General features: G+C 43.3%; 2 protein-coding genes across 3 annotated transcripts in view; one reads left to right on the top strand and one right to left on the bottom strand.

Moving 5' to 3' along the window:
* Nucleotides 1-16,165, bottom strand: part of OSTN (osteocrin) — a 104,288-nt gene extending 88,123 nt beyond the window's left edge. Inside the window, exon 1 of one of the 2 annotated variants that reach the window (XM_057427327.1) lies at nucleotides 15,905-16,165. The gene's annotated coding sequence lies outside the window, so the exon portion shown is untranslated. Of the gene's footprint in view, nucleotides 1-13,043; nucleotides 13,129-15,904 lie in introns of those variants that run through there. The other variant, XM_057427328.1, reaches the window with a different exon arrangement.
* Nucleotides 16,166-19,251: 3,086 nt separating this feature from the next.
* GMNC (geminin coiled-coil domain containing) lies at nucleotides 19,252-24,076 on the top strand. The gene is made up of 3 exons (XM_057427205.1): nucleotides 19,252-19,617; nucleotides 21,645-21,761; nucleotides 23,321-24,076. Exons 1-3 carry the CDS (start codon nucleotides 19,252-19,254, stop codon nucleotides 23,954-23,956), a joined length of 1,119 nt encoding a protein of 372 aa, XP_057283188.1. The 3' UTR covers nucleotides 23,957-24,076.
* Nucleotides 24,077-26,670: the final 2,594 nt, after the last annotated feature.

Here is a 26,670-nt window from a genome sequence, read left to right on the forward strand (position 1 = left end):
GTCTGGAAAGAAGCCAATAGCTCATTTACTCAGTTGGCTGTCGGCCTGTATGAATTGCCATTTTTGAATGACTTAAGAGCACTGAGGCATACAGGTCTTCCTGGTGCTATTGCCATGAGTTATAATAGGATCAGGGTGCACACTACTTATGTGCTTTAAAGGACAAGATGAGGGTGGGCCACACAGAATTGAGACATGGTGAAACTTTAGGATGACAGCTGTGGCTTGGCTGTATCCAGCACCACTTCACCAACACTCTATTAGCAGGTAGCTTCTACCTACAAAAGTTCTCCTGGCTAACAGATTCTCTTTGCAGCAGGTCCTGTTTTATCTCCCTCTCTTCCCCCTATGCCTCTCTTCTCTTGATTGTTCAGGAAATATAACTAGCAAATAGGGAAAGTCCTGTGGGAAGACACTAGAAAAATCGGTGATCTTGGTACCATAAACGAAGAAAATAATATGGTGTTTCCTCTGAAGAAATTTAAGGCAGGCATTAAATATGGAAAAGATTACTGAAGGAGGAAAGGAAATGAATTTTTATGTTCAAGGAGCATAGGACATGAAGCAATGGACTCGTATTGCAACAAGGATGGTTTAATTTAAACATCAAAAATATCTCTGCAGGTAAGAACAGTGGCCTGCTAGAATTGGTTGGCAAGGGATCTTCCACTCTTCTCTGTTTTTTTAGAGATGGCTAGGCAAACGCCCATCAAGCACAGCCCAGATAAAGAGCAGCTTTTAGGGTATACATTCAGGCCTAATGACTTCCCAGGATTTCTTACAGCCACCTTTTCTTTTAATCTTTATAGTACCTTTCTTTTGTGTCCGACTACTTCTTTCTCTCATTTGTGTTGCCATAAAAAAGATATAAATAAAAATCCCTCTATTCATGTAACCACATTTTCAATCAAAATGTTCTTTGAAATAACATGAACTTGTACAGAATGCTCACTTCCAAAAGACTTCACTTCTTTTTTTTTTAACTTTAGGTTCTCAATGAAAAGATCATCTTCAAAAACAGTTTTCAGCAAGATGAACTTTCTTTGGCTTATCTTTTCACAAGAAAAAAATTGTTTCCTAATTTAAAGTAGTGACTGCAGTGTTCCTTTTTGCCATTTCCTGTATGAAACTCTCCATTAATATTTCATTTTGATTTTACTTTTAAAAGATTATGTATTTTCTTTAAAAAAAAAAAAAGCAACCAAAATATACAGACTGAAAGTGTTTATACTGCATACTACTCCACTGCCCATGCACATGAGCACATGCTTAGACACACACAAACCAATAGTAGTATCTTAACTTCACAAATTCGGAACTTGCTTAATCTCTGCTTAATGAAACCCAAACAGGGAAGCCCTCCGTCCCCAAATGCTACTCTGCCTTTATCCCAACAGGAAGGCTCTGGGCTCCTCTGTAGATGTGATTATTGCTGTCCAAATCTTTGCCTTTCTCTCCGGGCCGTTTCCTTTATGTGGGATGACTCATTAGCCTCCAACCCCGGCAGGGAGCTGACATCCAATTAACTACCTGATAGTCCTCTGGTGGCTCCCACCACTCCTTTTAAGCTCTGTTTACAAACACAGGTTGTTGCGCCCATAAGGGAGGGGAAGTTGAAAGTCCCCCTGCCAGGCCAGTTTGTTCAAAATCTCCAGAGCCCTTTAAACAATACCTTTGTAAGGTAAAGATCGGACATATTGCTTGCAGCAGGATGCAAGTCATCCTAATGACCACATCTGCGTTTGGCGGGAAAGGGAGCAGCAATCAGTGTCACAACAGGAGCATCGTGACACAGATCTGGGTTTCAGCTGGGAAGCCAAAGGAAATCAGCAGATGGGGAAATCCATTGAATTTTGTATGGGAACACACCCTAAGAGTTTGTTTGTAATGATGTAATGCTCTCTGGAAAGAAATAAGGTTTTGAGTATAAAATTAGAGGTGTAACAACATTTGTGCAACATCAGCACCTGTAGACAAGTAATTTCATTAACGGAGCAGTAAAGAAGCTCCAAGTCCCCAACAGGCTTGAGCAAGAACACAGTGTTACTTGCAGAGAACACAGGTTTTCACTTTGTAAGGGCTCATTACAGTCTCTGCCTTTGATCTGTATGTGCTGGTCTCATTTATTAGCACTAGGACGTCTACTCGCTTTTTTTCCCCTTTCAGCCAACTCCAGAGAAAATAAGGTGTCCAGAAAACTATGATCACCGCTACCCAATTCCCATTTGGCACCAGCTAAACCAACTAACTGTTCCTACTCAGATACAGCTGTGTCTTGTAGGAATAACTTCAAACTGAAGTCAGAAAAGCTCCTTCTAACTGGGGAAATGCATCTCCCTGGCAGCAAATCTGAAATTGGGCTCAAATTCACACATTCCTGAGTATTTACAGGATTTTTGGATCATCATTTAAATCTGCACCCACATGTCTCTTTCGGACTTAGGTATAAAACCACCAACTGATCCAGACAGCCTAGTTCGTTTGAATTTTCGAGAACACGGTCTCATCTTCTGAAATGACCTGCACTTGCCACAGACCAAAGCAGTGCCTGTTTCATGCAGTAAGGAATGCTGCCACTGCTTTATAAAGGTCTCCACTGGTCCATGCTGCTTCGCTGGATAAAGAATGGATCAGAAATGGATCCTGAGAAGAAAAAGGGAAGCACCAAATCTGCACCATACAGAAAGGCTTACAAGGTGCTACACTGGGATTAAGTGCTGCTTCCTTCAGATCTTTCTCTCACAAACAATTATGGTGACACAAATGAGAATTTAAGTCTAAATATTTAGTCTCAGTTCTTTGTTTAATATGTATATCACAACAGAGATACTGACACAGGGGTATCATTAAAAAGTCACTATCCCTTTTTGGTTCCATAGCATGCAAACAAAAAGCAAGGCTTTAGTCAGAAATCTACTGTAAAAGCAGCTTTAATAGCCCGAGAATTTACCCCTCCACCTTCTTTAGGTGACTTAATTAGAGATTAACATCTCAACATCCTGAATCTCCAGTACAAGTTACATCAGTGCTTCCAACCTGCAGCAGTGTAGTCAACCAGGTGAGCTCAAACCACCTTCAGCAGCAGCATAAGGTCTTACAGGGTCCCTCACATTCTGGTCCCCAACTCATACGCAACTGCAGCATCTTCTCACAGGAGGCAATAAAAAAATAGCTGAAGGACAGGCACTTAGCCTCAAAACTCATTTCTGCTCTAACCAGCCAGCCATGGTTTAAAGCACAGCCTCTTCTAAGCAAAGCTATTGCTGTATCTGGGGGATTATATTCCAAACTGTTGTGTGCAGACTGACTTTACCCACTAATCAACTGTTCTAACTCATTTCATTATAGGAGGGACAATGATAATTGCCATGTGCAGCATGGTATGACACTGGAGCTGCGAGACAGCCAGCACAGCAGTGCGTGACAAGATGTGAAGCATATCACTCTGTTCCAGGCCCTGGGCTGTGCTCCAGCTGCAGCTTGGTCACAGAAAAATTAAGAGTCCCTTTTGAATTTACATCACACTACCCAGGATCTAACCAAGGCAAGTTATGAAAACCTCCAGGCACAGCTATTCCATAGCCTCCCTAGCTTATCATGTTCAGCAGTTTGGGGGGTGGGAGGTGATTGTGGGGTTTTTTTTCCTCACTTCATATCTAGTTGGAACATAACTTGTGTCAGATTTTGACCATCCCAAGTTCTTTCACTCTGCATGTCTGAAGGGCTGTCCTGTCCTCTCTATACTCCCCATGTCAGTGGAAGATTGCCATCAAACTCCCTTAGCTCTTTCCCCCAAGCTAAGCAAAACCAGCTCCCCAGTCCTTACATGCTCCAGCCTCCTGACCAGCATTATGGCCCTCCTGATAGATTCTCCAGTTTGTCAACAACTTTCTTGTATTGTGAAGACCAGAACTAGATGCAGTATTTCAGACACTGCTTCACCAGTGCCTAGTAGAAGTCGCTAACCATCTCCCTCAACCTTCTGACTGTGGCCTTGCCAATATATCTCAGTATACAGATAACCCAATTTTGCTTTGTATAGACAGTCATAAAATAACCCATTTGTTAATTTGTCAAATCATTCATCCCTGGAGTTCTTTCTGCTGCATATTATTAAAATTGCTATCTTTCTATGCTCAGCACTTCCAGTTAAGCAAACTGTAAGAACCCAAAAAAATGTTTTAAGAGTCCAGACAGCAATAAGCTCACTCCTCCTGGAGACAATGTCTGTCCATGAAAAAAAATAGCCTCTAACTACACTGTTTTGAATCCTGTGCATAGCTCAATTCATTTGTGAAAGACCAACAGATGGACAGGAGACACCCTCCTCCCCCCTTTAGATGGTATCAATTCTCATAAAATACTCCCCTGTGTCCAGACAATGCATGCTGACCACTCAATGCAAACAAAATTGCAATCCACCTTGATAACTTCCTAACAAGTTGTGTGTCTCCCCTCCTTGTTCCTCCACCAGCCACACACTCTCTCTCTGTCTCTCTCTAAATTTTCCTCTAATTAATTCCATATTAAGCACTGAAAATCTGCAGGGTCCTCTCAGATATCCCTTGTGCCTTTCTGAACGGACCCTCCGGGTCCCCAGTGGTAAGTCCACTGGTAAAAAGCTGACATCTGTGCAGCAACTCACAGGCTGCAATTTCAGGTATAGCATGTGTTGCACCTTGAACTACCGTCTCATTTCAGACCCCACCATTGAGACCAATTAAGTACAGAGCATACAAGGAGCCGACCAAGTGTCGCATGCTGACTATAACCACAAGGACTTAGAGGCTACAAATCTGTTATTACCAAGCTGTTCCTGACAGCAACATGCTGCCTCCTAACAAAAAAAGAATAGATTAGGATCAATCAAGTCTCCCTCTGGCTTGCCAGTGGGACTTTGGACCACACCTTCCACCCAAAACTTTCCTCTTCTCCTGCTTCTGAACACCTAGCCAGCTGCAGGCTAACAAGGTGGCTGCTGAGTCAAGCATGAGCTGAACCATATGTTCATAATTAGTTAACTTCTTGCTTTGTTACTAGAGGCACTATCAATAAATCAGTGACAGCCCGTAGTGGCCTTAGGAGATGCAACGAGCCACCCCCAGCCAGCACAAAGCCCTCCCCTCCACATGGGCAACTGGCCGTATTTCATTCCAGCTGCGGCATTGTGTGGTGAATTAACTTTATCCTCAATTTAAAAAGCCAGCATGAAATCAAAAGAGATTTGAGAAAGAGAATAAAGAGGGAAAAAGAGAAGAGGAAGGGGTGGGAGAAAAGGGAAAAATCCTAGCAGGTCAACTCAAAAATAAGTCTGGTGAGTGACAGTCTAAGGGACGGCCCTGCTTAACCCATTGCTGCAAGGCTTGTTGTTGGCAGCACATTGACTTTCAAAGCCATTCTGCTTCTTATTCCCCAGTGTTGTGGTCAAAGGTTACACGTTTAAGGTGGGACCAGTGGTATAATTGTTTTTAAACCAGTCAAACATACTGAGTGACAGCTTAGATAGTGGGTAATGTGGAGCAAAACCCAACAGTGCCAGGGTGAGACAGGCTAGCTAAAACACCATTTCAAAGTGAGCATGCTCCCCATAGCACTGGGTTCAATTGCATACTTTAGCAGATAGTGGCATGACTAGGGTATATCTTGCGAACAACCCAATCTCCAGAAGAGTACATAGCGGTCACCTCTGCTCCCTGCTCCACTGAACCTCAGGAGATGCAGCTGCTAAAAAATTACAAAAGAAGCAAACAAAAAAAAAACCCAACCAAAAAAGAAAACCCTACTGCATTTGGGGTTGGTTTTCAGGGTTATGTTTTGGGGGGGTTTTTTGGTATGTTGTGGGGTTGTGGGTTTTTTTGTTTTTTCTTTTAAACATGAGTGAAAAGAGGAAGTTAGAATAAATCCAGTGATGGTCCAGAACTAGGTATGTCACACTAAAAAAAAAGTTCTTGTGTTTTCAGTATGTTGATACCAGATTGAGATCAAATTATCTCCCCTTATTTGGGAAAGGACATGGCAATAGTCACACTACCTGGTATTAAGCCAGGCTCCCTACAGGCGATGGAGAGTGCTGGAGACCCCTAGAAAGCGATCCACAACACATGAATCCAGAGCTTGCCCATCCTAAGGTCCTGCACCTCCATGGACTACAGAGTTACTCAGGTAACCCGAGTATCACCTACAACTAAACGTTGAAATGCTTGTAGTTAACTGCTAGCGCAAGCACTCTGCCTGGAGGTTTAACTGAAACAAAGTCTGTGTTTGCAGTGCCTCCTCTGGCAGCTTTTATTTAGATGCACTTGAAAAGTTTGTTGCTGTAAATTGGAGGAAGTGCTGCTGTCCTCCTGGGGCCAATGGAACCTGTGAGGACGCATCTAAGAAACAATTTCTTTCCCCTGTTTCTGCTGTTTCAGTACCAGCCTCTTGTCTCTGCCAGCCCTGGTCCTTCAGCAGCCTTCTCAGGCTGCTTCACTGCTGTGCTTATCCCTCCTGCTTTCTTGCTACCTTCCTTAACTGCTCCACCCTCTAAGAAAATTTGGTTTTGCCCTGGCTCCTCTAGTCCCCTTTGCAAGAGGAACTGGCTACTCTGGCTAGCAAGCTTCTCTCTTCTCAGCCTACTCTCCATCACTGTGGAGTCACTTTGCCACTGCACCTCTGCAATAGAGATGCTCAGATTTGCCGGGTGTCTACTGTGTATGTGCAGACACAAATCCCATGAAAACAAAACATGCCTGAGGGGCAACTGAGGCTCTGAATTCTGTATGAAAGATGTGTGACCAGCCCAGCCTGTACTCTGAAAAGGCTTGGGAGCTGCTGCCTAATCTTGGAAATATTCGACTCCACAAGCACATTTTCAGGATTCATTAGTGCTCCTAGCTGCAAAGCTATACTCATGCCTCAAAAATCTCTTTCAGAGGCTGTAGAAGAAGGAATTCAAGATACTTTACAGCAAAAAGAGAGCAAGAATAATTTCACAGCCCAGTGGTCAGGATACAACACCCGGAGGAATAGAGAAAGACAGAACTCCTGTCCTCTGTCCAGCTGGTTTGGATTTTATAGTGAACTTTCACTGGATAAAACCCACAAACTGCTGCTACTGCAGAAGAAAAGCCCAGTCCCTCTCTCCCAGACAGGTGCTCTGAGAGCACAGGCTGAAGCCCTCGTCCTAGTTTGAGTATTCCCTCTTTCCTCTTCTACTTCATTTTGATGCATTCAAAAAGCAACCCAAAACTCCCACCCCAAACCTAAACAATTTTAGCAAAAACTTCTAAATTTTAGATTATCTGTCAAATGTAGTTACTGAATTTCTAGTTCAGTCCAAGGAAAGGTAAAAATTATTTCAGAACTTTTTTCCTCACTGCTTCTCATTGCCACCTCACCAACACCAATTCCTTCTCTAACCCAATCTCTTCTGTCACTTACATGCCCAAATTCAAATCAAACAGATTTTATTCTTTTTTTCCTGAAAAAGGCTGAATTTTAGAAACTTGGACATGAGTAAAAAAATCAGTCTTCTAAAAAAACACAAAAAAATGTAAGAGACACTGTTGATTCTAATGGTGTTCCTTATCTTTTTGTTACATATTAAGAAGTCTTGTCAAAGGCCTCTTGCCCCTGTAGGTAAAACAAAACAAAGCCCCAAAGAGAAACAACGATGAAGGAAAACGTTAAACCTGATTATCACAGCCAAAATCCCATGCTCAAAAAAAAACATTGTTTCAATGCGTACACGTTCCAGCTGCAGATGTTCTGCTTTCCTGCCCTGTGATACAGTGTCTGCTTGCTCTTCAGCAATAAACACAAATTTTTAGTTCCTCAGAGAAAAATTCATCTAGACCACAGTTTGGAAAGCATGTGGAAATAGGGATGCTGGTATCCCAAGAGTAGCCGACCTCTAATAATGATTTTTCCTTAAGGAAGAGATGGTTGGCATCTCCATCCTGCTCAGTCTGAAAGATAGCTCAGCAGGTATATCAGGGCTAACATGGCCAAATGACTATATTAATATACAGCAGCTGTAAACAGGCGATATTAACATCAGAGTTGCAGAGTAATCATTAATTGCAGACTATAAACCAATCTTTAAATGGAAGGAGAGATCTTGATATAAAACCACACACACATAAAAAAGAAGAAACAACAACAACAAAACAAAAAAACAACACCACAAAACCCAACCACCCTATCAGTCTTTATTTTTTCACTGCCACTTATAAATGAACCATTAAACAAAGTTCTTAATAGTAGCAGCTAGCAGCTTCAGAAGACAGTGAAATGCAGACATAGACTTTCATGGAGTTGTTTTTCAGAACATGACTGAAAAAGTAGTAAATCTTTATTATCAAAATATACACTTCAGAACCTAGTTTTAGAGACCAAGGCTGCAGAATCTGAGTACACAGCTCTGTGCTACCTCCATGCTACAGTGGTTTTATACTGTAGTAGAGATACTTCAGAATATTAAAGAGCTGTCTTAAAGCTCTAGTTCCTGAGACAATATTTACCTAAGAATGCCACCCTAAAAGGTCTCAGAGAGGCAGGGAAAAAAAAATACAACCTTTTAAAATTTGAACTTTCATACATCTAACAATAGTTTCATGTATATTATTCTATAATAATAAAATTTAAAACATATATATTATTCTATAGTATTCAAGATTCAGGGACTATGATTTGTACTATTTTAACTCCTTACATAGACAATACTGATTTTAGTGTATATGTATATATATAAACACATAAAACAAACAAAAGAAAAAACAACAACCAAAAAAAAAAACCACCCCACAATCCACTTTAAACCACTTTTCTGGGTTTGATTCAAAACATAAGCTGACAGCAACACTGCTACAGTGAGGGTAAACGCACAGATTTACACCATTAGACAAAATTAACCAATTCTTTCAGATTTGGAAAATGCTGGCGGAAGAGCATAAGCTGGGGGCAAATAGGGAAAAAAAAATAGTAAAAAGTATAGTCCTGCGCTTATTGAGGGCAATAATCTGGTGAATAGTTGTGCTCTGTGGATAAATTAAGATAATTGTGTGCTGTTCCCAAAGCCAAACTAGCCTTTATCCCAGCTTTAGTATTTGGAATTACCTGAATTTTCTTACACAGCACCATCTGAGATGGAGGGTGAGCAGAGCCTTATGCCTCTATGTTTCTCAGTACCCCCCTCCAAACTTAAATACAACTGTAAGAACCTGAGTGAAGGCTCCCTGATTTACTCTACTGAACAACCTTATTGTTCTGCACAGGTGGGACCAGAGGGAGGGATGCTAGCTAGTGCTCACCTCCTGCATGCTTCTATAAAACACGCTGACATCCAGAAATGCATGAAAACCAAAATGTTTTTAGCAGTAAGCTACCCCTCCAAATTCATGGCACCAAACCACATCTTTGAAAGAATAGTCTACAATGAGTGTTACTCTTGAAACTAAAACCACCAGCAACTACTGAGGACAACTTCTAACACAGTATCTTCATCACACATTTGGGGTAAACACAGAGATAAAAGTGAATTATTGAAGGCCATTTTGCAGGGCAGCAGCCAACCCAGAAATGAGCACTGTAGAGCCTTTCAGTTTCCCAGTGAAGTAGTTTGTTCCATGGGGTCACAGCTCCTTTCTGCCTGATGTACCAGTGTGCTCCCCAGAACCTTCCTTGTAGGTTTGTATCTCCTAATACAACTGCTGATTACAGGGTGCTGCAGATTACAGGTAGGCCTAAATCCTATCACTGAACACAAGCTCCCTTGAAATGTGAGAAGTCACAAAACAACATCCAATAGCTAATAGTGGCATCCCAGATAAAATTAGTTAACTTCAGATGAACATGCTGCTTTTTAAACAAAGGTACACATTTCCACCTCTAAGAGGGAGGTCGGTGAAGGCTGACCAAAAAGGGTCCCAACATGCATGTCAGGAGACTACTGAGCTTCAGTGCTAGCCATGGATGACACACAAGTCATTGGGGGTTCTGTGGATGTCAAGAGATCACATTTCTGTCTGACTAGAAAGAGGAAAGGAAGATGAAATGGAAGCCATGGGAGCTTCTGGGCAAATCTATAGCTGCCATTTAAGTCTCTGTTCCTTCAAGTCACACCAGGAGGCTAGGACACAAGAACCTTGAGCCAAGAGAAAATGTCTCCTCTCTGAAGCCTACTCTGTTGCACTGTACTAACCTCTTCTTTCTTCCCCTGCTGTCCTATTACAGTTTGCAATGGAATTGTAAAAATACAGTAAGGCATCGATGAATCCTGCTCTCTCATCCAGGGGCAGTTAAAAACCAAAGACTTCTCTTGTTACTTATTCACTCCAAGGCCTTTTTACATTGCTTTGGCACAGTACAAGGCTACCAAGTGGATGTAAACCTCCCACCAACCCCTTTCACCTCCAGGATAGCATAAAATATAACGTGACCAAAAAAAATCCTGTTCACAGTTATTCTCCACTGCATATCACTGCTGCAAGGGAACCCACACTGCCACTGAAGTGTGTAAACTTTTGCTTAAAATTAAATTCCAGCAAAAATTCAGGGGAGAAAACAGCTCTAATGTGTTTTGAATGGAATTCTTCTTTTAAAAGGCTTTGGGATTTGGAAGACATTTACTCTTTTAATCCATTATATCAGAATCATTGACAAAATTACAATGAAACATTTTGTTCCTTCCTAAAAACAAAAACCAAAGAGGGGGTGAAAAAAAATCTCTCACAAAGAATTAAAAAGCATTCAGGTTTCATTCCAACGAGCTGGGCGTCAGGACCTCAGCATTCTTCAAGAAAAGAGATTATTGTCTCCGGCCAGCTCTGGTGTAAGCCTGCAAAATCCTCTGCCAATCTTTTAGATGAATTACCAGCCAACTAATTCCTTTCATCAACAGTTCATCGAACACTACCTACATGGACTAGGAGCTGGAAATTTTATGTATACAGACAGATCTGTTTCACTAGACTATCACCCTAGTGACTTACTGTTTTAACTCAACCTTTCAATAGTGTGCACAAAAATCCTGATGTCTTTCTCAGCTTCTGACAACAACATCCTTCACCTTCTGACCCCCGACACATTTCCACACATCCTACAATCTTTCTTTCATTATTGATTAGGGAAAGCAATGCCATACAGCTCTGCAATGGAGAGATGCCCTCTCATATATTTACTCAGATCAGAGATCCCTGCCAAAGCTCCCAACTGCCAGCCAAGAATGGAAAGTGCACAGCTCTACACCCAAAGAGAGATGGAGGGGAGCCAGACTACCAACTCCTGAGCACCAGCCAAGAGGAAAAGCACTATTAAATAGGTGAAGCCCAGTACATAGGTATCGGTAGCAGAGTGTATGCTCGAGAAGCTCACAGTACAGGTTACAAAGCAGCAGATGCTTACATCAGGGGCTGATTAGACACAGGGCCCCATTCAGCTCTGTATCTGGTCCCATGCAAATTCATCCTGATTTGGACGAAACCCGTGAGCTAAGCTTCTCTGGCAGGTCTCCCTGCAAAATAGTTTGACTTCAATAGAAAACACCATGGAGAAAAATATGGCTTTTCAGCACATCAGTCTTTCGCTCATAGAGTCAGCAATTGCCCCCAAACCATGACGGTCAACATTAATAACGCAGTCAAGAGAAACCGTTTTCAGCATCTGTTATTTAACCATGGGACTACCTCAGTGCATTTGTTTACACAACTGAATCACTATTCTGTGATGAAAAGCTTTCTTAGCTGCAGCGTACCGACTCAGTTGGCTGGTAACCTCTGGATGGAGAAAAATCAATGTACAAGTGTGCTGACCAAGAATAAGCTTTGGTTCCAAAACAACATCAAGGTTTATGTTAAATATCCCATCCAATTAGCCCCTAAAACTCATGGAAAGCTTTCTGCTCACAATTAATATTCCTTCTGTGGAGCTCAGTGGTCACAGACAAGAACAAAGGGATGCATTTGACCAGGGGCTATGCAAGTACATTTTTTATTACAGCAGTGTGAAATCTAAGCAGGCACACCACTCCTGATTAACAGATGAGGAACTTAAACACAAAGACGCAGAGATCAGTTTGGGCCTATATAGTAAATAGGTGACATTCTGAAGTTTCAGACCTTATATTTAAGTGCTGCTATAAAACTGTAAAACATCAGACCCAGGAGGAGAACACACTTCTCCTCCACACACCAATCAGATTGCAATAGTAAGATTCCCACCTGAAGTTTCAAAGAGAAACTGTCATCCTGTTAAAAGCCAGACCCGAGATCCGTATCTCCTTAGGACCTCAATATTTTTTATGATACAATTCCAGCCACTCAAAAGGAAAGGGTAAGACACATGCCATACTTATGGACTAGGATGCATTCTGCGATGACATGCCCATAAACCAGTGCAATTGGTGTCCTCTTCAGACAGAGGATCAAATACCCAGTAGAATTAACAAAAACATTCAAAATAAAACCCCAGAATGATAAATAACATTAATACTACAATATTCTCACTCTTGATGGCATTCTGTAGTAGTGAATTCCATAAATAGTCTGTGCTACATAAACCCGTCACTTTCTCCATTTGTGCTTCCTTTTCCGATGATTCCTCATTACTGTGTCTGGGGGTATAATGAACTGCAATCTAGAGGGCTGTGAAAAAATAAAGTCACCCACACTGATGAAAGAGGTTTATCTACCAGAGGTGTGTTAAATGCTCCTCAGGCAGAAAAATAGAAATTACAAAATTTGTAATTACAAAACCAGACAAAACCAGCATTAGGGTGCTTCTATATCAAAATGGCAAGCACACAGGATAAAATGAAAAAGCTAAAATCCAAAAATGGCACAAACTCCCCATCTCTTCATGAATAAATTTAGATCAGAATTTAGAGTAATACTTTGAACATTTGAGGAGTAGGAAGCAGCAGTACCTGCGTCACAAGAGAAAGCACTGGAGGTCTGGCATTGAAGTTTTTGAACCGACTGCCTAACTAAAGTAGAAGATGGGACAAGACAACTCAGAAGTCCCTTCTAGTCCTAGATTTTCATGAGTAATTATTTGTGCTTTACCTAGCAGATTTCCCTTTGAAGAAGGAATCTTCTGTCCTTTGTGAAACAATAGTTTCATCCATAGGACAGAATCAAGCTTAGCTGTTAAAGGAACAGGAGTAATGACAGATGGGTGAGCACCCTTGCACACAATACATGGCACACAAATTATTCAACCATACTCCTCACATATTTCATCTACAAGGATATTCTAGGGTCACTACTTATGTATAAAACAAACCTCTTCAGGCATATCAGAAGACGGCTGCAAATCTACGGAACTCCATTTTCACAAGAGAATATGATGTGATTTTAACATGATAGACCAATTCAAAATTAATCATGTCCAATAAACACTATCTCTTCAAAATCTTAATGGCTGCATGGGGAGATAATGAGTTCCTTGCACAGTTGCTACCCAGAGGATAAATGTGGAAGATGACCACAGATCTGAAGGAGTATAATTTCTCAGCACCCTGAACGCTCTAAGACATTTTCTAAAACCCCGCAAATAGTTTCAAAGCAACTCAAGATTAAATGGATGTGACAGATTGCGACAGAAACTAATTTCTATCTACACTGTTTAATTTGAGCCTACATAGTATCACACACACAAATCCAAGAGGCAACATTCAGTACTCAAATTAAGTTTCCAGATCACCCTATTACCCTTTTCCATACTGCTACTAAAACACAACTTATTTCCTTGAAAAAAACAACTCTTTTCTGAACAGACTATTGAGCACTAATAATACCAAATTCTCTTCTAGATGTCCATGAGGCATAAATCTCGTCCAGTGTATAACAGAAAACACAGGAACAAAATCACATATACTTAACTACATCGCATGCCTTCACTGCAGGCTAGAAGAAAACACTGAAGTCACCATGAGAATCACACCAAGGTAGGATGTCCTCTATCCATTGACTCACCACTCTTGCAGTGAGAAATTGCAGTTAAACCCAGAAGGGTCTAGTATAGTTTTTCCAGCTTTAAGTCATTTTTTTCTTTGCTCCTTAATACCTCTGAAACTCCACAGTAGACAGTGTCAGCATAAGAAAGCTGGAGCCCAACAGCATTGAAGACCAAGTTTGACTGACTGCATTTCACAGCAAATGAAGTCCACAGGTGTATTTACTGCCAGCTGGCAGCGATTTCAGAACTAGTAACTGGTGTGACAGAGTGACAGAAAAGGTAAACATTACCCTAAAATGTACTAGGAAAAGATAAAAGAAATAAAGATTGGCCAGTACTTTTCTCTAAAACATTAGTGCACTACACAGCAAATCCAGTAACTTTGGTCATCCATCGGAAAAACAGGTTAATGTCAGGTGAAATATTCTCTGAGATGGGTTCCTGTAGTCCTTACATTAGGGAAGATTGAAAAAGAATCTGCCTTTTTTTGACCTACAAAGCAAAGGAAAAGACAATATGTGACATCAAGGCTAAATGCTACAGAGGGAGAAGTATCTAAAGTAAAACAAGAGTTTGGCACAATGCCAAAAGGGATTATACCTGCTATGAATACATTCAGACTGGAAACTAGAAAGTGTCTAGCTGTCAGAGCTCAGAGTATGGTGTAGCCTCACAGTAGGAATAACAGAAGGAAAATAACCTAATTAGTTTTAAGAGGGAGACTGAAAAGTTTAAGAATATCTCAACAGCAGGGGACTGGATTTGGGAAGTGCCTTATAGTCCTGCATTCAAGCAGGAAGACTATCAGAGAAAACCAGAACCTGTATCTGCATGAATTTCCATTCAGAAACATTCTTGCAAATTAGTCTCATCAAATTTAACTAATCACACCTTTAGATCACAAAAGAGATTTATGCAAGTGGCAGTTACCTGTGTGTGCCAGACTATGGATTAATATCTGCAGTTATTAAGTAAGCCTCTATTTTACCACTGATATACAATCTTTCTTAAGAGGGGTAAGAAGCAATGCAACAGCAATATGGCAGGGTAAGTGAAGATTTGGGGTGGGTTTGGACCCCTGTGCCAGTGTTAGCATGAAAAGTAACACATTGTACTAAGTCTGGTATAAAAGTTGAATTAAACTATTTGTAAATATTATTTTTCTTCTGTGTGCCATCTCTTCTGACAGCCAGTTCACAACGGTTGAAATGCAATTTTAGAGCCATTTCTACATAAAAATAAGTCAAACAAAAAAATCCAAGTTTGATATTTGGTTGGTTTAGGGTGGGTTTTTTTTAATCTGAAGGATTAGCTTCACCACTGTCATTTAAACATGAAAAATCATTGACGTGACAAAAGAAACATAGGTACAAAGAACACATGGGAATTGACACACTGCAGTGCATGTTATGGTGTTCTCCACCTTCAGAAAGGAGCTCCTGTAACACTGAAATGAAATCCTATCTCCACTGAAGCAGTACTGTAGTCTTGATATATATTTCATCCCTGAACTTTATTTCCAATGAAAGTGCATCAATAACTGTAATAAGTAAGAGTTCTGAGAGGAGCTGACTCTGATGAACAGGAAAAGAATTAGGAGATGGCTGTTACTTGGGTTTGTTTTACACTACGCATGATGTGCAATTGCTACTATGATTTGAAGACCTACCATTGTGTGTGACATCCATGCATGACTTTGCAAAATTAACTATCCTACATAAGCAGCATTTGTCTTTCCTTGATAGGGACCCAAAAGTTAAGTCCCTGAACCTACAGGGTTCATGCCCTCTGATCTGGTGGCCTTTTACCCATGTGCCTTCTTTCACTCCCCAACACAGAAACCACGGTACAGTGAGCTGACATGAATTCCTTGAGTTCAGTAATCAAAGCTGTCTCAAAACCCAAACCAACATGGTACCAACTGTGCAAAAGCAACAATGGAGTGACCACAGGGTTTTTTTCATACCTGCTTTCACTCCAAGAGTATGCCCATACTCCTCCCACCACATCTCAGAGGCAAACAGCATGCCTGAGCATACAGTTCTCTGCCAAGAGGAAGCAGAGAGAAAGCCACCAGCATTGTACCAGGCAAAGGGCCCTGTCTAGGAGCAGCCAGGAGCCAGCAATGCTTCTCTCCACGCCCACATCCACACAAAGCGGGAAGGAAACCTTGCCCACACATTGTCCCTCCCTAAATGTGTTGCTTAGATGCTCAACTCTGCTTTCTCTGCAGGTAACCTCTGTCCCCTGACACACAAGCGATGAGATGATCCAGGGGTGCTATAAAGGGCAGCCTGGCACTCACCAGGCCTCCCCACTGCTCCTGCCTATCCCCAGGGGATGCCAGCAGCGGGACCATGAGTCCAGGAAACGAGAGGCACAGAGAATGCACGGCCCAGGCGGAACGGACGCTTCGGACTGTCCCCTCCCCGCGGTCACCATCCCCTCCTGCGGCGGGCGCGGTGTGATGACGTCGCAGGGGCCGCTCGCCTCCCCCAATGGCCGGGCCCAGCGCTCCCGCGCCTCTGAGGCAGTTCCAAGATGGCCGCTGTGTCGGGAAGTCAGAGCCCGAGGCCGCGGTGTCAGGATGGGCTTTCTGGTCTGGGAGGGTGCCGTGCGGGCCTTGCATCTTTCAGGGGGTTGCTCCGGGCTCAGAGGGCTTCTGCCGCCTACGCCGGGTTGACTGCCTCACCGCACAATGTTACAGAGGCTGCCCGGCCCAGAGCCTCTGCTGCCAGCGACGGCGCCTCGGGGCTGTGGCCTCCCCCGGGCCTTTCCTGGTGGTATACTGACCCTCAACGGTAGCAGTGCTTGCGTGGAGTGTGTACCCTGGGTGAGGGAGTCACCGCTGCCACAGCACCCAGGAAAGCACCCTGAGACAGCCCAGTAAGGGGCAAAGGGACTAAACCAAGCCAAGGATGCCTGTGCTGGGGCTTGGCATTTGCTGAGTTTCATGGAGCTTGTGTTTCATGCTAGCCAACAAGTGCCCCCCTATGCTCCATGCAGGAGACAGATTGGCAGCTGGAGAGTATAGGTTATCACAGCAGTTGTCAAATGTACTGCACAATGCTGGTGTTTGAAGAGCTAAAGGGTGACATAAAGCTGGGTGCAGTGTGTGGAGCATGAGCCCTTTCTAAAATGTCTCTGTTGGAAAAAATGTAATGCAAAGGGAGATGGCACTGATTTAATTTGGTATAGCTGCAAGTGTACTTTGGGCAGCAACCTAGGAAAATACTCCAGTAACAATGGAAGGAAAATGGCCCTCTTGGTTTGTATTGTCCCTGAGCCTTGCTAATGAAGTAACAACACTGAACATCCTCTGAGAGAGAAATAAAAGACCATCCCATATGCCAGCACGGCCTGCCTTCGGCCCGGCCTCACCCTTGGCTGGCTGTGGATTGTGTCCGCAGGCAGGTCAGGTTACCTCCTTGTATAGCCCTTGCCATGGCAGGAGGCAGGATCATGGCTGAACAATTGCTCTGCTGTTAGATTCAGTCCCACCATCCCCTACACTATTAAAAAATGGACCCTTAGTGAAGAGTTGTTTAGATTTTATTCATTTCCCTGAGAAAAAACACAAGCCTATCTATGGATTTTAATTGCTATGGAGATCTGATGCGAATTAGAGGTAACTTTATGCAGACAATCTACATCTTTCATTCACTTGCATATGGCTTTTGCAACATTACCCTTTATGATAGTAAATCTGTCAAAGCATTTATATCCTGAGATATTTTTCTGGAAGCCTGGGGCTTGACAGGAGACCAGTTCCAACATTGTGAGACATTTGCGGGAACTTGTTGCAGACTGTATTGTTCTGAAACTTGCACTTTCTTCCTCAGAACTGTCCACAGAAGTGCTCTGAATCCTATTTGCATCCACACACTCCTGGGAAGCTGTGGAAAACCCACTCTCTTAGCCAGGCATATTGGACAAACTTGCTTCTTCCTGCTGGATTTTACAAGCGCAGACAAAGCTTGAAAACAAAACAAAAAATTCATCAGTAACACCAGCAGCCCTTCTCTGAACATGTGGGATGCTTCCCTGGATCCCTGCTCATTTCCTGGAGGGAAACTCAGACACACCACTTCAGGGCTGTCCTGAAGTGTGTGGAGGGTTTTATTTTTCCTCTCTCTCTCCTTCTTTTCTTTTCCCTCCTTCCTTGTGTTGATTTGTGGGGCCAGAATGACTTTGATTTCAGCAAGTTTGCTGTTTATTCACGTCACAAGTTTGACAGCTTTACACCAAATCAGATTGCTGGGTTTCAGGAGAGCTCTGAGGCGTCACTGGGAGCTCCTTTAGATTAAACTCGCCTCCGTGGTTTCCCCCCTCTCCCCCTCCTTCAGAGCCATTTAAACCTCTCTGGGGCTTTAACAGAAACGTGCTTCCAAGACCTGCATTTCATTCTGCCACTAACATGGTAAGTGCTCTTTGCATTTCTCTCGACCTGTAGGCAGGAAAGGAGAAGATGGTCTCTTCGCCTTGTGGGCTTGCACTAGGTTTTATGCCTTCTTTAAGATGGTGAAGGAAGACGGTTCTCCTCTACCTGCAAGAGCAGTTTCTGCTGCTGTGCCTTCCCATGGGTGAGCAGATTCCCTGCTTGAGGTTCCAGGCTCTGCCGTTGCCTTGCAGAGACTTAGAGCTGGTGCAGATCGGGTTTATTGGGAGAAGGGAAAAGGGTGAATCCAGAGACAATTCAGGGTTTGCCACTGTACGGGCTAGGACTCCTGCAGAACTGCAGGGGCAGAAGAGAGTACGAGCAGCCTTGGAGGTGACACTGCTGGCTTTGTGCTGCTTCAAAACTGAATCAAGCCCCTAAGGTGGGAGGAACGCCCTGGCCAAGGACAGCCTGGGTCCTCCCTTCCTCTTAAACCCACTCAGGACCGTAGTATTTCCCAAGGGATTGCAGGAAACTCAGCCACCTTCCTGGCATACCTTTAATTGGAGCCCCTCTGTGGCGGGGGTCTCCGGCGGGGGGAGCACTGCCCAACGCCCAGCGGAGGCAGCAGGGAGATACGGTACCACCGGGCGGAGGGTGAGGGGGGAGAGCGGGCAGCCTGGTCAGGGCTGGGAGCTCCCGCGCCTGGCAGAGGCAGCCGGGGCTGCGGGGCTGTCCTGCGGCAGGTACCAGAGCAAACCCCGGCTGGGACAGGAGCAGGCGGAGAGCAGGGACCAGCCCGCAGCGCAGGGGTGCCTCTCGCCGGGATGCGGTGGGGCAGGAACGGGGCTGACACCGCCTCCCCTCGGGGCCCGCTGCAGCCCGGGGGCTGGCCGGGCGGGAGGGGATAACAGTCTGCCGAGCGCCCCATCGCCATGGTCCATTGCCTCCACAGAGCACCGGCCGGCCGTGCCCGGAGCCAGGGTTCGCCGGGGTCCCGGGCTGCGCCTGCCCCTGGTCTGTCCCAGCTGGTGTTTCCAAGGAGACCTGGGCTGCCGCCTGCACCGCGGAGCCGCCCCCGAGCCGGGGCCGGGGGGAAACGCCGGGTGAGTGCGCTCCCGCCGCCGGGAAGGGGGGTGGGCCCGGCCACGGCCCCGCTGCCGGGCTGGGCGAGGAAGTGGGAGCGGGCTAACCCCTCGGTGTGCTCCGCTCCAGGGCAGTTCTGCAGCTCTCAGCTCGGTGCTCAGGACGCGGCATGGCAGGGAGACCAGCTGTCCTCCCAGCTCTACAGGAACAAACAGGTAAAGGCTCCGCGCCCCCCAGAAACTTCACTTTCACCCCACGAGGTTCATGAACTTTGTGTTATGTATTGCACCTTCTGGGTTGGTTTATGGCATCTCTCACTGGTACAGATAGAGGAAACGGTGGCAAACTGCTTTTATGTTGGTGGGTTTTGTAGAAAGTATTTGTCCTGCAAGGGGTTGGTTCCCTGTTCATCCTAACAGAATATTGCACCAGCTGCCTTGGCAGTAGAGAGGACCCAGGGGCATGACCAGGGAGAACCTCAGGTTCTGATGATGCAGAGCCTTATGCTGTTGACAAAAAAATACATGGTGCGTGTCCTCCTGAGTCCTGACAAATGATTCCACCAGAATTACCTACTGATATGAATGATCAACGTTTTTGACCAACAAACATTTCCTTGTTTACTTTGTTTTCTCTTTTCTTGCCTTTTTTTTTTTTCTTGTAAATCCCATCAAGGGGAAAGGAGAAACTCTGAACAGTCCTGGATGAAGGAACCCCAGAAAGATCACTCCAATCAAGTATCTGAAATCATAGAATCATAGGATAGTTAGGATTGGAAAGTACCTTAAGATTATCAAGTTCCAACCCCCCTGCCATGGGCAGTGACACCTCACACTAAACCATGTTACCCAAGGCTGTGTCCAACCTGGCCTTGAACACCTCCAGGGATGGAGCATTCACAGCTTCCCTGGGCAGCCTATTCTAGTGTCTCACCACCCTCACAGTAAAGAACTTCTTCCTGATATCCAATCTAAACTTCCCCTGTTTAAGTTTGAACCTGTTACCCCTTGTCCTGTCACTACCTAATGAAGAGTCCCTCCCCAACATCCTTATAGGCCCCCTTCAGATACTGGAAGGCTGCTATGAGGTCTCCACACAGCCTTCTCTTCTCCAGGCTGAACAGCCCCAAGTTTCTCAGCCTGGAGAAGTTTCTCAGTTTCATACGGGAGGTGCTCCAGTCCCCTGATCATCCTCGTGGCCCTCCTCTGGACTTGTTCCAACAGTTCCAAGTTCTTTTTATGTTGAGAACACCAGAACTGCACACAATACTCCAAGTGAGGTCTCATGAGAGCAGAGTAGAGGGGCAGGATCACCTCCTTCAACCTGCTGGTCACACTCCTTTTGATGCAGCCAAGATACGGTTGGCTTTCTGGGCTGCGATTGTGAAATGACATTTTAACACAGTGGAGTTGATAGAGTTCATTTACTAACTTCAAGGTCCCTGGAATCTATCCCTAGTTCCAGGCATCAGTGTATTTCTTCCTTTGGCTCTACCTCAGTCATTTAAAGCTCTGCTTTTCAGCCTGTGGTCAGCAGGTGCCTGAGATCCTTGGCAGAAGATTCTTTGTCCCTCTGAAGGAGTCTTCAGAACTATGATCAGGAGGCAAAAATCTCTCTGCATATACATAGAACTTCCCATAAAAAAGTGTCAGGTGTAGACAAATCAAAACCTACCTGTTCAGCTCTTGGGACCAGGGATTATTGCAGCTCTATACTTGTGCTGGGACTGGCACAGTAGAGCCTAGGATTGAAGAGGTCACTGGGTACTTCTGTATCATAAAGAATGGCAGCTGCATTTTCCTTCTGCACACTACTGCCATAAATTGTTAGCCTGCAGTTCCACCTTCTCCTTTTCCCTACCAGCCAACGATAAATTGGAATGAGAGTGGTGCAAAGGGGTGCTTACTGCTGCTCTGGAGATCTGGTAGCTGCTGCCATGCCCATATTGGTTTCTGGCTGTTCACAGGGCTACCTGTAATTCTTGTCTGTTATTATTCCGTGGTTACTTTTTTTTTTTTTCAGACTAATCTCAAACACTCACTAAAGAATAAAAGAAGTCAAAAGTCAAAAGTGGAAAGTGAACAGTTGTGCCACTTAGTTTTACAGAGACAAGAGGCTGGAAGGCTAGGTTGAGTTCACAAAGCAAACACCCAGATCATCAAATCCAAGCAGCCTGCACCATAGGGCAATTGCTATTAAGTTACAGAGTCAACATCTATTCATCAATATCTCTGTTTCACAGCTTCAAGATACTTTGCTTCAGAAGGAAGAGGAACTTGCTAGGTTACATGAAGAAAATAATAACCTCCGACAATACCTGAATTCTGCCCTGATTAAGTGTTTAGAAGAAAAAGCCAAGGTATTGTGTCCAAACCTGTTGTATAGACATGTGCAAAAGAAACAGGTTGAATAGGTTGAAACAGGCACATGCTATTAAAATACATGTAAAGTCTGAGAGTGTAGTCAACCTGCAGTGTGAGATCTGTTTAACTTCATAGAGCTGCCAAATTGCTAGTCATGGATCTAAGGTGACAGTTTCCCCCAGGAATGGCATCATATCAATTGTGGAGACAGTATAGCCCATGGCATAATTAAGTTTAGTTAATGAGTAAGTTAGCTATAAGTAAGTTAAGTTTATAAGCAAGGCAAAAGTTATCCTATCTAACCTTCTTTTTCAGTGAAAAATTCAAATTTGAACATATATTTCTCTAATGTGTCCATTTTGTCAATTACCCCTTTTGATAAGGATTATTTTTTTTTTATGTTTTGGATGCTTTCTGGTTTATGTTTTATTTTGTCATCTTCAATGATACATTTTATTTATTTACATTAGAGTACTGATCTTCTAATGGTTTCAAAGTTATTTAATTAAAAAGTTGTGTGGGTTTTGGTTTTGGTTTGGGTTTTTTTTCTTTCTTTAAGATGAAATACCAAATTAAGCACTTCAGGTTGGATGAAACATTTTGTTAAACTAAGTGTGAATAGGTTGGGGTTTTTATTAAATATTTTGATTCTCTCTTTCTAGTCCAGAAGATAATTGTTTCTTGTTGGTTTAAAGAAATTTTTTGCTATTCCAGCCTCATGAAACTGAACTATTTATTATTTCCTCAGCTCTGTAGATTGTGCATGAAGTAAAAAAGCCTGTAAAAAATAGCAGACTTTCCTTTTCCATCCTGTTCTGTGTTGACAGTGTGGCATGTCCTTCCATGCCAAAACCTGGCTCCTGGCAGTAGAAAATGTCTCCTTCACTGGGCACAGCAGGCAGATATGGACACCCCTCTATGTCATGTGGAGGAGGGTCCAGAATGAAACCATCACAGGAAGTGTCTGAGCAATGAATTCATGAGATGGTGGGGAAGCTTCCTTGTTGTTCCTGCCTTCCTTTGACTGTCCTTGGATGCCTGAAGGGCCCTTGTTCTGGGATAATGACAACCGAGGTGGATTAATGGGCTTAAGCCACTCAGTCTGCTGCTCTGAGCACTCCTTGGCCAGGATCAAACCTGCCCCAATATGACTTACCTTCATATCCTCCCTTTGTGCCAGATTGCCACATTTCCCCCTCTTACCCTGCTCACCTGCCAAGTGCTGCTGGCAGCAGCAGCACAGAGGAGTGCCATACAGCCAGGCAGGAGCTCTCATTTCATGCTGTACTGAGTGAGAATGCGATCAAAGCACAGGCCTTGTTGACATTGTCAGATTCTTTCTCAAGGACTTGACTGTTGCAGAGACTGTAAGACACAAAATAGTCATATCCATATGTTCCACAGGGTGGAAGAAAAAGTATCTTTTGTAAGAACAGTAGTAACAGTCTTGCCCATCTAAAAGCCAAGATCAGAAACATGTTGCTTCCAGATAACTGGAAATTCAGATTTCAATCTTCTGTCTCACCTTTATTTTATTTTTTTTTTTCCCTGATAGAAACTGCTTTCCTGCCACGGCCAAAAAAACTGTGCTATTCTCAAAAGCACCAAGAGGAAATTAAAAGAGTACCACTGCTTTGCTCCTCAAGAATCTCCTCATGCTTCCAAAGCCAGAAGGAGCCTCTTTAATGAATTCACTGCCTGTGAAGAGCAAGCCAGCCCTGCTGTAGACAGCTGGGTCTTGCAGACTTTAGGATTAAAAGATGTGAACACCATTGATGAAACTTCAGCTAACTACAGTGCCCTCTCCTCAGACCTTGGAAAAGACATGTACTGCCTAAGCGCTGGTGAAGCAACAGACTATGACCACAGTGAAGGAGCATCAGCAGCATATAGCTGCAGCCACCTGCCTTCAGCTAACAACAGCACCCATCCATGCAGTGAGGACTTCCTTCCTCAGTTTTCTTCAGCAGAATGTGTCTCATCCGTGCCAAGCATTTCCTCCCTCCCAGCCTATGGATTGCCTTATTTGACTGCCAATTTGTCACCCAACAAAACAGAAATGGCCTTCACAACATCACTAAGTCCTCACCGCAATGTGAGAACACACACCTTCCACCAAGGACAAGCCTTTGTGTGCAGGGATGATGATGGAGGATGGAGATTCACCTGGGTGCCCAAGCAGGCTGAATAATGCACCTGCACTGAGGGTCAGCCGTAGGGGATGAAGAAGACAGACACTTCATCTTGTGCTTGAGACAGATTCATGCATCAAAAATGAGCCCTTCTGGGCTCTGATACATGCTCCTCTGTCATGTACTGTACTGGATATTTCTTTACGTACATGTCATATACGTGTACTCCTCATTCCCTTCCAGATACTTACAGGTGTGGTTCGATATTGCACTTGGACAATTATCTGCCCCAGGCCAGATGTACACTTCTCTTGTGCCTCTGTTGAGATACCTGGTTTTACTTGTTTCATGTTTTTTCTATCATCAGATACTCCTTGTTAACTGGTAGTTAACAAGGTTGGAGTGCTTTCAGCTTTGAAGATTGAAAGCATTTGGGGAATACAGTTTGGAAATGGCATTTTTCTCAGATATCCACAGATGACAAAGGAGGCGTAGGTTGAGGATCAGCAGTTTCTAAGTGATTTATGTCTCTCCTGGCTACACAGATTGCCTTGGATTAAGGCAGTCACGGGTGTTTTTAATGTGCTACACTAGGCTGACCTACCTGCAGTCGCATGGTGCTGTCACATTCTTTGATGATGCCTTAAAATGAACAGGATTTCTTCTATTGCCTGAAGGCTACTTAATTACAAGTGATTCAGCAAGTTCAGGGGATTTTCTTAAAGTGTGATCAAGAGATTAAAGTTTACTGCATTGTGCTTTAAAGGTATTTTACCTGTCAGATAAAAGGAGTTTAAATTTGAGCCCTGGAACAGGAACTGGAATTGGAAATTCTGTAATAACACTATCACCACCGGCCAAGTCCCTGGCCCAGTATATTTGTGGGAGAAATTGTCTCATCTGTGGATAATGTACACTTAGAGCTCTTCTTTCTTCTGTGAAGGATTCATTCCTGTTGTCTCCAACATCCCGCTAATATTTTGATGGATTTTAGTCTGTGTTTATCTGCCTAATCACGAAGGATTTTGGAAGCCCTCATGAAAGAGAACCACTCCTGGGTTCATAAGCAATTTCTGTGGCTCCAGTGGGGCTTTTTTTACAATATCGAGAGCTGCCTTGTGAAACCAGAGATTTTCTTTCTAGGGAACAACTTCTTGACCTTTTTGTCCTGATCTCTGAGATCACACACAGATCTATCTGCAATCAACATCAGCCCAGAGTCAGGGCTACTTCTTGCTCCTCCCATAACCACACACTTCTATGGGAATGTTTCTTCTGATTGGGGAGGCAGTATTGCTTGGAGGCAGAGTGAGCATTTCAGAACCACAGCCTTCAACACCAGCTCTTCCCTACCCATGTCTCTGCCAGGCAGTGGTGGGCTGAAGCTAAGACCACTGCTAGCTTGAGAATGCTTTAAAAACCTCTGCAGAGAAGGTGCTCTAGCACTGTGCAGGACTTGAGTTTTAGTAACACTACTAATGATATGAAGTTAACTGACATGAAGTAAACTCACTAGTAATGTTTTATGTTACCTTTGTTCTCTGCTTTAAAGTAGTTTGATGCCTAAGTATTGGAAATACAATGATTTGGTTATTTTTCCTTTCAGAATTGTCCCAGGGACATTAAGGAAGTACTTAAGTAAAAATTATTGTAATAGAGGATTTCCTTCAAGTGGCTTATTTTCCTATAGAAAACTGGATATTTCTTTATTTTTAGAGGATAAAAATATCTCCTGAATAGCCTCCTGTGCCTTAGAATTACAGTATTTGGGATTCTGCATTTAATACATATTTAATATAGAAACTATACTTAATATGGAATTGCAATATTTGGGATTCTATATATAATATTTAGATTCCCTAGAAGACTTTTAAATAAACAAATTCTGTATTTCTGGGTAGTTACTTTAAAGTCAGTTATGGGGCAGACTTCCAGAATAGGCAATTTGAAAGGATTGATTGTAGGCATTATTGCACTGGATATAAAAAAAAACCTCACAAAACCAAACAAACAAAACCAATGCACATAGAATAAATGCAAGTATTTGAAGGTTTTGTTGTGATCAATAAAAATGTGGGCAGCTGATAAAGACTGGTCAGACAAGACCACTGTTTCTATAGTACTTTTCAGCTTTTCAATCAGAATAAAAATCCTGTCCTACAAACAGCTAATTTATTTCTCAAAGCACTTCTTTTCTATTAATCTTCCCATGCCCTACTATATAAGATAGCATTGAAGAAAATACTCCTGTCACTGGAATGTATATTGATGCATGTGGTAGTGTAGAAAATGCTTGACTTTAACATGGATACCTCATAGGAGACCCTGGAGAGCATGGTGCGTGGGATGAACAGCATGCCAGGAGTAGGCAGTGTGGCCAGAAGATTACACCCAGCACAGCTATAGATGCCACATCTTTCAAAACAGCTGTAGAATATAAGCAGAGGAAGATCTGTTTGTGTTTTCTATCACTTTTGAGTGCTATTACTTATGTTTTTCAATGCTATGAAGTCAGCAGCAGTAATAAGTACATTTGTCCTATCATTTTTATACCACTGCATGCAGGAACTTCCCCTGCAGAGAGCCAGGACAAAAGTGCCAGATCTTTGGTACAATCTCAAAGGGATTTCAGTAGGAACAAAGTGATGCTTGAACCTTCACCGGCCTTTTGTAAAGGGATGACTAAGCCCCTTCTCTCATAGAAAATAAGTTATTAAAAAAATAGTATTTCATGAGTTATTATGAAGAACAACAGAAACAAGCCATTCTATGT

Source organism: Pezoporus wallicus, unplaced genomic scaffold (assembly GCF_028554395.1).
Source record: "Pezoporus wallicus isolate ANWC-B61680 ecotype Strahan unplaced genomic scaffold, APGP_CSIRO_Pwel_v1 scaffold_7107, whole genome shotgun sequence".
Taxonomy (NCBI): domain Eukaryota; kingdom Metazoa; phylum Chordata; class Aves; order Psittaciformes; family Psittacidae; genus Pezoporus; species Pezoporus wallicus.

Excerpts from the sequence above, each read along its gene's own strand:
- GMNC (XM_057427205.1), top strand. The coding sequence starts at position 19,252 with ATGGTCCATTGCCTCCACAGAGCACCGGCCGGCCGTGCCCGGAGCCAG. Across the intron at positions 19,618-21,644 it reads AGCTCTACAGGAACAAACAG|CTTCAAGATACTTTGCTTCA; the intron begins GTAAAGGCTCCG and ends TCTGTTTCACAG. Across the intron at positions 21,762-23,320 it reads GTTTAGAAGAAAAAGCCAAG|AAACTGCTTTCCTGCCACGG; the intron begins GTATTGTGTCCA and ends TTTCCCTGATAG.